The sequence below is a fragment of the Ranitomeya imitator genome, chromosome 4, assembly GCF_032444005.1.
Source record: "Ranitomeya imitator isolate aRanImi1 chromosome 4, aRanImi1.pri, whole genome shotgun sequence".
Taxonomy (NCBI): domain Eukaryota; kingdom Metazoa; phylum Chordata; class Amphibia; order Anura; family Dendrobatidae; genus Ranitomeya; species Ranitomeya imitator.
The window spans coordinates 18,102,268-18,116,312 of NC_091285.1; the positions used below are offsets into that span (position 1 = coordinate 18,102,268).

The 14,045-nt window shown below is 41.9% G+C and overlaps 1 protein-coding gene across 10 annotated transcripts in view; it reads right to left on the bottom strand.

Moving 5' to 3' along the window:
- Window positions 1-287: 287 nt before the first annotated feature.
- The window catches only part of DGKI (diacylglycerol kinase iota), a 269,247-nt gene continuing 255,489 nt past the window's right edge, over window positions 288-14,045 (bottom strand). For all 10 annotated transcript variants that reach the window (XM_069763213.1, XM_069763211.1, XM_069763212.1 and 7 more), the window contains 4 exons: window positions 11,951-12,071; window positions 2,583-2,619; window positions 2,225-2,324; window positions 288-1,216 (listed from right to left, as the gene is read on the bottom strand). In XM_069763213.1, coding sequence (XP_069619314.1) covers window positions 1,100-1,216; window positions 2,225-2,324; window positions 2,583-2,619; window positions 11,951-12,071 — 375 coding nt within the window. In that variant the 3' untranslated portion in view covers window positions 288-1,099. The remainder of the gene's footprint in view (window positions 1,217-2,224; window positions 2,325-2,582; window positions 2,620-11,950; window positions 12,072-14,045) is intronic.

Below are 14,045 nucleotides of genomic sequence, written 5' to 3' on the forward strand. Positions count from 1 at the left end.
CTCCTATGTACAAGAATATAACTACTATAATACTGCCCCTATGTACAAGAATATAACTACTATAATACTGCTCCTATGTACAAGAATATAACTACTATAATACTGCTCCTATGTACAAGAATATAACTACTATAATACTGCTCCTATGTACAAGAATATAACTACTATAATACTGCTCCTATGTACAAGAATATAACTACTATAATACTGCCCCTATGTATAAGAATATAACTACTATAATACTGCCCCTATGTAGAGGGATTTAATGACAGAGGTGTAGATGAACGTTACTTTTTAATAAAAGACACTTCATTTAGACTTTAATAACCTAAAATGTCGGACAGAGAACAGTAGTTTGCAACGATCTATGTAATAATGTTACAAATCAAACATCACAGGATATGTCATGGTATATGAGCGTCGATATATATATCCATATATTTGTGAATGTGACAGGATGTCTTCTCGTGTTGTATAATTATAACGGTATTTTAGGTCATGTGAATCGTCTCATTAAAAAAAATACTGATATATTATGTCGACTCTCCATATGATGAATAAATTATAATCTGTTTGTGCCCGGACGGTCACCACACTCATTCCTTGCAGTTTCCAGTCTCTTTTTAATGAGTTGGTTCTGCAGATACTGAATAAAACAAAAAAAATAAATAAATAACAGCTGTGAGGTTGATAACACTGTGCCGGCCCTGGAGTCCTCCCTTCTGACTGAGCCGAGAAAGGTCTGACCAACGTGAGGAGATTAGACAATGGACGGGATCATGCGCCTTTTTGGAATACACAGAGAAAGAGAGAGAGAGAGGGTTCCTCATGGGGCGGGGGCGAGGGCTCGGCCCAGCCTCGGCCATCCTTCACCCCGCTTTCGTCATCCCTCAACAAGTGAGTGTCAGTTCCGTGGCATGTCTCGTTAGCCCTTCAGAAACTGGAAAGTGCACCCTACACTGGAAATCTTGCATGAAGAAGGGGTGCCACTTCCGACCAGTTTCCTCCACCTGGGTGAGGGGGTGACCTTCACCAGGATCCTTTCGGCTACGCGGGTCTCTTCGCTTTTCAAACTGGTTTCTGCCATATGGTGCCCTCATCAAACTGCTGTCTCCAAGTCGTCATTGGAAAGAAGTTGCTTTGCTTGACATGTTTCCAAGTAGGATGCAAGTTCAGAGTCTCCGGTATTTTGGGCTATCTCCAGTGGGGTTTGTCCCTGTTGACATAAAATAAAAAAAAAATCTGTTCAAAAGTAATAAAATATATTGGGTCAACTGGATACAAATTTGCTAATTCTGTAAGAATTTTTATGGGTCATTATATGAGAAGGAAAATTTGGTGAAAGTGCCGTATAGCCACCAAACCAACAAACCTGTTCTGGGGCGCAGTGGTGACCCACCGTAGTTCCTAAAAGGTTATAAAACTGGGGGCATCGAACATTGTGTTAAATTTTATTAGTTGCCAACTTTCACCCAATATACCATGGCCACCTTTAGGCTTGATGGAGCTGGGTTGTCGGCTTCCAACTTCAAGGTGTCTCAACTATTTGGCAGAAGGAGCCAAGGCAGAAAGTGTTGGGTGTAGAAAGTAAAGGTCGGGTAGCAGAAGGTCTTAGAGAGATGGAAACAGTAGCAGAAGGGAGATGGAAACTTTTGGAAAGTTTAATTTTTTGGGGACCATAGTTTGACATTAGTTAATAGGCGACTCAAACTGACTGGGCTCTCGAAGGGGCCAAACGTAAAGATCCACCGGTTCGAAAGTAAGGTCTTCTTCTAACCCTACGGAATTTTTTTTTTAACTTTTTTTTTTTCCAGAGAACACGTCCAAAAACTCAGTGAAAATAGAAAAAAATTGGAGTCTGGCTCAACAGGACTGGATTTTCCTTTTCTTTTTTCTAAAGAAAATATGGTGCATACAAAAGAAAAATTTACATGGTCGACTTGACCCAGTCGACGTGTTTCGACTGCACTAGGCAGTCTTACTGGGTCATGTCGGCCATGTAAATTTGTATGCACCATATTGTCTTTTGAAAAAGAAAAAGAAAAGGAAAATGCAGTCCTGTTGAGCCGGAGTGTAATTTTTTCTATTTTCCTTGATGTGAGGCCAGGGCGAGGCCGGCGTCTGAGCCCCAGGTGGATGAGCATAGAGCAGCTGGGTGAGCTGGAATCAAGTTTCTATAACAACTCATTGATCGTGAAATCCATAAAATTAGTTAATGATTCACCTTAAAGTCCCTCTTTGACAAACAAGCACCGGCATCCACGAGAATTTGGCAAACATGTCGGTGTCCCTGGAAAGCAGCTTTGTGCAACGCCGTCTCTCCTCTAAAAAAACATATAAAAGTGAACACACATTGTGCAAGGTCATACATCTGCGATAAAAAGTCATGTCCATGTATGATGGATAAAAATACCCATTGTGATCCTCAGGGATAGAAAATAAAGCGTTGGCTATGTTTCATTCATCCAGAGCTGCATTTATAATTCTGCTGGCTTCCATATTGCTACACCCTCACTTTATTTTTCAGAGAAGTCAAGATTATCGAAAAGCGTAAGAAAGGAGATAGCTATTGATAAACTTACGTGGTTCTGTCGACCATGTCCAGTAGATCCTCAGGTCCTAAAGGGAAAGAGTAAAAAAAAAAAAAGGGAATGAGAATTTAAAGGAAAATTCCACTTTACATTATATCAGACTTAGTGATAACCAAGTTCGCATGAGCACATGTTTCAGTTTTTTTGGGTTCTTCAAAAATGAGGACAGAAAAAAATGTAGAACCACCATGTTGCTTGCTACTAACATAGGCGGACTTGTTTCATTTTGCTTAGTCTTGAAAAACAGGTTTGACGGTCTTGCACTTAAAATCTAATTAGATATTAATATAATGAAGAGCGTAAAGAGTACCAAGTGTGGCAAGGTAAACCAACAAGTAATCACTTGAGCAATAATCCCACCACTGCTCCTCGAAGATTGAAGCTCTACAAAAAGAAAACCCAACTCAATGGAGAAGACAATTAGGTTTGAAAGACCCAAAAGGATGAAAAGAAGAAAAAAAAAATCAATAGAAACGATTACAGTGATTATGACTACGCCACTGAGAAGCTCAGAGAGCCAAATAAAGCCAGCGATGATCTCGAGAATCCCATTTTAAGATCATTAAGCGTGCTCAAAGTACCAAAGGTGGCAAGAAAAACAACCAATTGACCAATTAAAGCCACCACTTTCTCCTCGAAGACTGAATGTCTGGGTGTACATTAGGAATGAGCCTCAATGTAGAAGACCATTAGGCTTGAAAGAAAAAAAATTTAATAGAAACGTGCGATCGATACTATACCACTGAAAAGCATAGAAAGTAATCCAGAACCAACAATGATCTTGAGAAGAAGTCCATCCTATTGTTGTTCGAAGTAAAAACCCTCAAAAGATGCTAAGATGATGAAGACTATTCAGGAGTCAAAAGGTGGCAAGAAAAACCAATAAGTAACCACTTGATTAATCAAGCCAACCCTTCTGCTCAAAGACTGAAGGTCTACCAGAAGAAGATCCAACTCAATAGAGAAGACAATTAAGCTTCAAAGACCCAAGAGGATTAAAAAAAGTGATAGTAATGATCACAGAGATTATGACTATGCCAGTGAGAAGCTCAGAGAGCAAAACAGAGCCAGCAAAGATCTCGAGAGGTCCACCCTATGGTTGTTAGACATCAAAACCCTCAACTGATACTAAGATGATGTGGAATATTCATAGAACCAAGGGTGGCAAGGAAAACCAACAAGTAACAACCTGTCCAATCAAGCCAACTCTTTCCTTAGAAGACTGAAGTTCTTGAAGACCCAACTTAATAGCGAAGACAATTAGGCTTGACAGAACCAAGAGGATGAAGAGAAAATAAAATTGATCACGGAGATCATGACTATGACACTGTGGAGTTCGAAGACCCAAACAGAAGAATGGGAACATCTCAAATGCTAAATGTGCTTCACCATCTTTCCGAAGACCCTCAGACAACTTATAATACCAGATTATTCCATTATTTTAAGGAGAATTTATAAAAACCAAACCAATGAGAAATCAATGTCGAAACATTCTAAAAGAACTTTACCACCACATGAACATGAATTTCAGGGTTGGGATTATGGAAAAAAACCCACTTAACTGAAGTCAATAATGAAGAGCCCCGAGATTTGTGTTGATTAGAGTGACATAAATAATTAATTTAAGGCTGCGGTACTAGACTCGGAGGGGCGCTCCAATGCTCTTTACCCCCAATGCTCTATTCTAATGTAAATCTTTAAGAAAAAACTACAAAACAAAAGATCTCCTGGATTAAGCCTATTCCTGGAGGCAAGCCCTCTGTAATTACTGACACTGATCTACCCCAGGGATCACCACCAAGATTTTAAGGGACTGAAGGCCTCACAGATGGGAAATGAGAAATCGGCATCCTAGGTAATGAGTGTTTGATTATTCGGAGAAGGAACAATTGTAGGACCTCTGTGGTTGATGTCCGGAGTGAACAGAACGCTGTAATCTCGGTGAATCTTATTTCTTTACGAGATACCTGAGACTTCACAAATACTCCACATCAAGATTGTTCAAAGGTATCTGGGACTTCCCACATACTCCACATCAAGATTGTTCTATCTGCGGTCCTTTTAGGGCATAATTCGGCACAGTGTGTTACGAATGAATATAGTGTGAAACAGATCGTTATGCACATGGGGTTTAGTAAAGGGTTGTTCAATATAGGAAGAGGAAACGGACAGGAGACAGGAGAAAGTGTAGCGGAGGTCAGTACAGACGGAGTATATAACCATTGTGATCAATTAGCCATTTGAATTACAGAACATTAAAAGTGACATCATCGTGTGTGCGTGCTTCCCATATAGTATTTCAGGATGCACCAGTATAGAAAGAACATACATTGGTTTGTTCTAACAGAAGACTGCATTGAAGGATATAATGTGGGATCATTTTGTGTAGCTGGCACAGTATATCCATATACGTCTTCTACACTCACCTCCTATACACTCCATAATAGTATGTACTTCTGTATTGAGCTACTATACACTACATCATTGTATATATGCCTTCTACTCTGACCTCCTATACACTCCTTTACTTTTTATATTTTCCTTCTGTACTGACCGCCTCTATACCTTCTCCTTTATCTTGTTAATTTCCTCTTCTATATACTCCATCATTGTATATAATCCTTCTATACTGACCTCCTATACACTACACCACTGTATATAGACCTTCTATACTGACCTCCCATACACTGACTACACCACTGTATATACTCCTATACTGACCTCCTATACACTGACTACACCACTGTATACACTCCTTCTATGCTAACCTCCTATACACTACATAATTGTATATACTCCTTCTATACTGTCCTCCTATACACTACAACACTGTATATACTCTTTCTATACTGACCTCCTATACACTACATCATTGTATATATTCCTTCTATACTGTCCTCCTATACACTACACCAATGTATATACTCTTTCTATACTGACCTCCTATACACTACACCACTGTATATACTCCTTCTATACTGACCTCTTATACACTACATCATTGTATATATTCCTTCTATACTGACCTCTCATACACTGACTACACCACAGTTTATACCCCTTCTATACTGACCTCCTATACACTACACCACTGTATATACTCCTTCTATACTGACCTCCTATACACTACATCATTGTATATATTCCTTCTATACTGTCCTCCTATACACTACACCACTGTATATATTCCTTCTATACTGACCTCCTATACACTACACCACTGTATATACTCCTTCTATACTGTCCTCCTATACACTACACCACAGTATATACCCCTTCTATACTGACCTCCTATACACTACACCACTGTATATATTCCTTCTATACTGACCTCCTATACACTACACCACTGTATATACTCCTTCTATACTGTCCTCCTATACACTACACCACAGTATATACCCCTTCTATACTGACCTCCTATACACTACATCATTGTATATATTCCTTCTATACTGTCCTCCTATACACTACACCACTGTATATATTCCTTCTATACTGACCTCCTATACACTACACCACTGTATATATTCCTTCTATACTGTCCTCCTATACACTACACCACAGTATATACCCCTTCTATACTGACCTCCTATACACTACACCACTGTATATATTCCTTCTATACTGACCTCCTATACACTACATCATTGTATATATTCCTTCTATACTGACCTCCTATACACTACACCACTGTATATACTCCTTCTATACTGACCTCCTATACACTACACCACTGTATATACTCCTTCTATACTGACCTCCTATACACTACACCACTGTATACACTCCTTCTATACTGACCTCCTATACACTGACTACACCACTGTATATACTCCTTCTATACTGTCCTCCTATACACTACACCACTGTATATACTCCTTCTATACTGACCTCCTATACACTACACCACTGTATACACTCCTTCTATACTGACCTCCTATACACTGACTACACCACTGTATATACACCTTCTATACTGTCCTCCTATACACTACACCACTGTATATACTCCTTCTATACTGACATCCTATACACTACACCACTGTATATACTCCTTCTATACTGACCTCCTATACACTACACCACTGTATATACTCCTTCTATACTGACCTCCTATACACTACACCACTGTATATACTCCTTCTATACTGACCTCCTATACACTACACCACTGTATATACTCCTTCTATACTGTCCTCCTATACACTACACCACTGTATATACTCCTTCTATACTGACATCCTATACACTACACCACTGTATATACTCCTTCTATACTGTCCTCCTATACACTACACCACTGTATATACTCCTTCTATACTGACATCCTATAAACTACACCACTGTATATACTCCTTCTATACTGACCTCCTATACACTGACTACACCACTGTATATACTCCTTCTATACTGTCCTCCTATACACTACACCACTGTATATACTCCTTCTATACTGACCTCCTATACACTACACCACTGTATATATTCCTTCTATACTGACATCCTATACACTACACCACTGTATATACTCCTTCTATACTGACCTCCTATACACTACACCACTGTATATACTCCTTCTATACTGACCTCCTATACACTACACCACTGTATATACTCCTTCTATACTGACCTCCTATACACTACACCACTGTATATACTCCTTCTATACTGTCCTCCTATACACTACACCACTGTATATACTCCTTCTATACTGACATCCTATACACTACACCACTGTATATACTCCTTCTATACTGTCCTCCTATACACTACACCACTGTATATACTCCTTCTATACTGACATCCTATAAACTACACCACTGTATATACTCCTTCTATACTGACCTCCTATACACTGACTACACCACTGTATATACTCCTTCTATACTGTCCTCCTATACACTACACCACTGTATATACTCCTTCTATACTGACCTCCTATACACTGACTACACCACTGTATATACTCCTTCTATACTGTCCTCCTATACACTACACCACTGTATATACTCCTTCTATACTGACCTCCTATACACTACACCACTGTATATACTCCTTCTATACTGACCTCCTATACACTACACCACTGTATATACTCCTTCTATACTGACCTCCTATACACTGACTACACCACTGTATATACACCTTCTATACTGTCCTCCTATACACTACACCACAGTATATACTCCTTCTATACTGACCTCCTATACACTACACCACTGTATATACTCCTTCTATACTGACCTCCTATGCACTACACCACTGTATATACTCCTTCTATACTGTCCTCCTATACACTACACCACTGTATATACTCCTTCTATACTGACCTCCTATACACTGACTACACCACTGTATATACACCTTCTATACTGTCCTCCTATACACTACACCACAGTATATACTCCTTCTATACTGACCTCCTATACACTACACCACAGTATATACTCCTTCTATACTGACCTCCTATACACTACACCACTGTATATACTCCTTCTATACTGACCTCCTATGCACTACACCACTGTATATACTCCTTCTATACTGTCCTCCTATACACTACACCACTGTATATACTCATTCTATACTGACCTCCTATACACTGACTACACCACTGTATATACTCCTTCTATACTGACCTCATATACACTACATCATTGTAAATAATCCTTCTGTACTGACCTCTTATTCACTCATTTCCTCTCTATATTCCCCTTTTGTACTGACCCGTTTCACCTTCTCCCGTGTTCCTTTATCATCTGTTTTCTCTTCCATACACTCCATCATTGCATATACTCCTTCTATATTGACCCCCTATACACTCCACCATTTTATATACTCCTTTACTGGCCTCCTATACACTTCATTATTGTATATACTCCTTCTATACTAACCTCCTATACACTTTACCATTGTAAATACTCCTTATATAGATTTTTTTTATGCACTACATCATTGTATATACTCCTGCCATACTGACCTCATATACTACATCATTGTAAATACTCCTTCTGTACCGACCTCTTATACACTCCTTCACGTTTTATATTCTCCTTCTGTACTGACCTCTTTTACACCTTCTCCCCTGTTCCATTATCATGTTTTCTCTTCTATACACGTCATCATTGAACATACTCCTTCCGTATTGATCTTTTATATAGTCTTTTACTTTTTATATTCTCCTTCTGTACTGACCTCCTCTATATCTCCTTCTGTATATCTGCACCTTTTCCGTTTCCTCTGTATGTATGTACCCATGTGATTACGATCTGTCCCACATTACTTCCTTTCTACGCAGTCATCTGTTACAACCCAGTATACGGTATATTCTTTCTGTATTGTTGTGCCTCCTGAGATACTGGATGGGAAGCATTTGCATTTTATTAATATGTATACAAGGTCAGTAATGAAGGATATACACAATGATGGACTATATAGGAGGTCAGTATAGAAGGAGTATATACAGGGATGGAGTATATAGGTCAGTATAGAAGGAGTATATACAGGGATGGAGTATATAGGAGGTCAGTATAGAAGGAGTATATACAGGGATGGAGTATATAGGAGGTCAGTATAGAAGGAGTATATACAGGGATGGAGTATATAGGTCAGTATAGAAGGAGTATATACAGTGATGGAGTATATAGGAGGTCAGTATAGAAGGAGTATATATAGGGATGGAGTATATAGGAGGTCAGTATAGGAGGCGTATACACAATGATGGAGTATATAGGAGGTCAGTATAGAAGGAGTATATACAGGGATGAAGTACATACAGGTGTCAGTAAAGGAGTATATAGATAGTCTGGCATCTATAGGGTCACTACTGTACATACAGGGATGGAGTATACAAGAGGTCAGTATAGAAGTACTGTATATACAGGGATGGAGTATACAGGAGGTCAGTATAGAAGTATATACAGGGATGGAGTATACAGGAGGTCAGTATAGAAGGAGTATATACAGGGATGGAGTATATAGGAGGTCAGTAGATTCAAGATTCAAAGAAGCTTTATTGGCAGGACCAAATACACATCAGTTTTGCCAAAGCAAGTGTATAGAGGCAATAGGGATAGGGACTGTGGGGATGTTGGGTAGGAGCTGTGGGGGAGGTGGATGGGGCAGATCCAGGTTGGGGGCTATAGTCCATGGCATAGGGGAGGTGGATGGGGCAGATCCAGGTTGGGGGCTATAGTCCATGGCATAGGGGAGGTGGATGGGGCAGGTTCAGGTTGGGGGCTATAGTCCATGGCATAGGGGAGGTGGATGGGGTAGGTCCATTGTGGGGGCTATAGTCCATGGCATAGGGGAGGTGGATGGGGCAGGTCCAGGTTGGGGGCTATAGTCCATGGCATAGGGGAGGTGGATGGGGCAGGTTCAGGTTGGGGGCTATAGTCCATGGCATCGGGGAGGTGGATGGGGGCAGATCCATTGTGGGGGCTATTGTCCATGGCATAGAGGAGGTGGATGGGGCAGATCCATTGTGGGGGCTATAGTCCATGGCATCATAGTTCTCTTTCTCGCAGTCTATGACATTTGCTCACATACCGCGCTGCTATCTCCACTGCTCTCTCTTCTTCTCCCAGCAAGATATATGTTTTCTCTTCCTCCTTCATGGTGGTGAAGTCTGGGAAGAGATGTGAGAGTCTCCTGAAGTGAGTGTCCCTCACTGCTGAGTATTTGGAGCAGTGTAGCAGGAAGTGGGTTTTGTCCTCTATGGCCTCCTGATCACAGTGTTGGCACAGTCTTTCCTCCCTGGGCTTGTAGCTCTGCCTGTGTCGGCCACATTCGATGGCCAGACTGTGGACGCTGAGTCTATATCGGCTCAGGATCTGGCGGTCTCTGGGGTCCGGGAGTTTCTCCAGATATGGGGCCAGTCTGTAGTCTCTCTGTAGGCTCCGGTACATGGTCAGTTTCTGTGAGCTGATGATATCATTCTTCTAGTCACTGACATACCTCTCATGGCCTTCATCTGCCATCTTCCTAATTCCGGCTTTTGTCAGGTTGTTGTGATTGGTGTTCTGCTCCGGTTGGGTTTGGCTGGGCTGTTCCGGGGGTTCTGGTTTTTCTGTTTCACCTTCATGTATCAGGGCTTTATGGTGATGGGAGCTTGGATTGCTCCTATGCAGGTGAGCCCGGAATGACAGCGCCCTCTTTAGAACTGTTAGGTGTAGAGGGAATCTGCCCAGCTCGGCCCGACAAACACTGTTGGAGGTGCTCCGATGGACCTGGAGAAGGTGCTTGCAGAATTCCAGGTGGAATATTTCTGTTGGACTGGAGTCCCACTTTGACCAGTCTGGGTAGGTGTGAGGACCCCAGACTTCGCTGCCATACAGGAGGATTGGGGCGATTATATATCCTCCAGTATAGGAGGAGTATATACAGGGATGGAGTTTATAGGAGGTCAGTATAGAAGGCGTATACACAATGATGGAGTATATAGGAGGTCAGTATAGAAGGAGTATATACAGGGATGGAGCATATAGGAGGTCAGTATAGAAGGAGTATATACAGGGATGAAGTATATACAATAGGTGTTAGTAAAGGAGTATATAGATAGTCTGGCATCTATAGGGTCACTGGTGCAAGTCATACGTGCTGACTGCTGTGGTTTTTTTTGTTCTTGATGACTTCAAACTTTCTAATAATTTTGGCTCTGACTCCTCGAGGATCCGTCACATAAAATCTTGGGCAGCGTAACCCGGGCATCACCGGTGAACCATCCCAAAATCAGCCAAAGATGCCATTACCGGACTGTCAGTCAGTGCCCAGCGGGTGCCCACACAGGAGACAAGGAGGAGGAGAGGCAAAAGATGGAGAAAAGGAGACAAAACCAGCCGGGCTGTGAAAAAGAGAGCAGAGGGGGAGGAAGCAGCAGGGAGGCAGCACGTACAAAGGCTCAGCACACAGGCGCGGCGGGGAGGGAAAATACTGCCAGGAAAGTGGGCACTGTTGTGAGGATTGGGAAAAGATGGCTGCAGAGGGACTGGGACGGCGAGCTGAGGTCATGGTCAGGCGGTAGTCAATTTAACCCTTCCAGTCTTGTCCACAAATGCCCAAGCGTACCAGCTGCATTTACCATACAGATATCGCAGAGCTGGGTTTGTCTGATGCAGCAGGGCAGGAGCTGACGTTTGCCAGGGGAGCAGTCGGGCAGGACAGAGCTTGTCAGAAGCAGCAGGGCTAGGCTTGTCTGCTGGCCAATGCTGCAGAACAGAGTTTATATGATCTAGCAGAGCCAAGTTTGCGTAATGTAGCAGAGCTTGTCGGATGCAGCAGTTTTGCCTCTGTCTGTTGTAGTCGAGCTGAGCTTGTCAGATGTAGCAGAGTTGAATATGAACGTTTTCTGCGCTCACCGTTCTCCAGGATGTACGCTACGATCTCCCCGTGCCCGGCCCGCGCCGCCAGGTGTAGCAGTGAGCAGCGCACCGGCCCCTGGACCCGTAAACGTGCTCCTTTCTCACAGCACTCAGTAACCTGCAGAAAAGAAAAAAAACACTGAAAATGAGTAAAAAATTTTACATCTTCTGTGCAAAAAGTTTTTCAACTTGTGTCCCTACGACAACACTTCTGAGCACTGCTAGCTCAGTTTTATCCTACCAGAGAGAATTGCGCAAATCTTTGCCCCTATGACAACACCGATCCGTCAGAGGCGTCATCATGAGAGACACAGAACAAAGCCGAAAACTTAATAAAGAAGGTTTTAGTGAAGATTTTAAGCTCCGATGTAGCAGAGCCATCAATTGTGTCAGCAGACTCATCAATCAAAGGAAATTAAGAGCCGGGGAGAAAACGGCGCCAACAAAAGGGCGAAGAATCCTGCACCGGGTGCGATAATGGACGGACCCGCAATTGTGATAATGGCAGGTCGGAAATTGACAGACTGAATGAAAGTCGCAATTACGGGAGGCCGGACGCGTCTTCCCGCCATAACGGTCTTTCATGTGCACAAAAGGAGAGAAAAGCAGAGGTATAATATCATCTCCTGCCCCCTCGTCATATTCAGCGGAGCTCATCCGGCCTCCAGACGCCATAAATGTAAGGTACGGTATATCGGAAAGTCGTCTAAAATATAGAATAGTATTGGGTTGTGCCAGGTTCTGCTGAAATAATTTGCAAAAATAAAATAAACATGTTCGCAAACATGATTATAAGCTTCTGCCACTAGAGGGTGATCTGTAAGTGGCGCCCTCTAGTGGTGGCCAAGACGTCCGCTGATTGGATGGTGGCGGAGGACCCCATCGAAGCCAAAACAATCCTCTGTAAAAGCAGTATCATTTTAAGCTACATTTTTGTGACCATAGAGAACTCCGATTCCCCCCCACTATTGCCCCTCCTCAAGGTCGCTTCTCCTGTGGCCTCCAACATTTACTGATTAGAGCAAAAAGTGAAAAAAATATATATTTAACTCCTTCACTTTCTGCCAGATATGGCGGCACAAAGCTCATCAGTTATCTAAACATTCTATAAAAACAAAAAAACGGTTTTTGTTGCCCCCAGCGACCAATTCAAAACTGTCATTTCTTCAACTGCTCTATGATTGGTTGCTATGGGCAACAACGACAGTTAATTCTCACAAACAGTTTTGAAAATTCCGCTTTGATGTTCCGGCATCCGGCAGCATCGACCACGAGGGGCCCTAAAGCAAAACAAAAAATAGTGCACCCTGTCTTTCTGCCATAAGTGAAAATGCGCATTGAATTTCATTCTTATTGTGAATCCACCCTTAAAAAAAAAAGTGGTAAACTCAACTATTCTGTGTATTACCTCCTTGGTTGATCCCTCCGATTGTTAATGATCCACCCGTTAATCCTTGTTGATCACTGTTGATTGGGGTCTCTACAAAAGGTCAAGGAGGAGTAACCCTTTTGGAGTAGGGGGTCCCCAACCTTTCTTACCTAGAGAGCCACATTCAGCTCTGAGATATGGTCGCAAGCCACATCCTACGATAATAAATCCATGAAGTCCCCTGTGTTTATTAGGGGGCACTCTGGAAATTATAACCTTTAAAGTAATAATGCCTCCATATAATATGGTAATGCTCTGAGTACTCCTTCTTAAGAAATAATGCCCCTACAGTGCCCCCTTAAAAAAACCCATCCCCAATGTACCCCTTATAAAGTAATAATGCCGCGGGTGCTCCCTTATAAAGTAATAATGCCGCGAGTGCTCCCTTATAAAGTACTACTGCCATGAGTGCTCCCTTAAAAAATTATTATGTCACAAGTGCCTCATTAAAAAAGACATAATGCCGTGAGTGCCCCTTTTAAAGAAATAATGCCCCTTCTGGGCATATAAAGTAACAATTCCAAAGTAAAAATTATCAGAGTATCCCATTGAAAAGTAATTCCCTTAGGTTCCCCCTTAAGAAGTCATATTATCATGAGTGTCCCTTTCAAGATAATAATGCCCCTTGGAGCTATGGCCGATTTGGTACACTGCCGAGCCCCA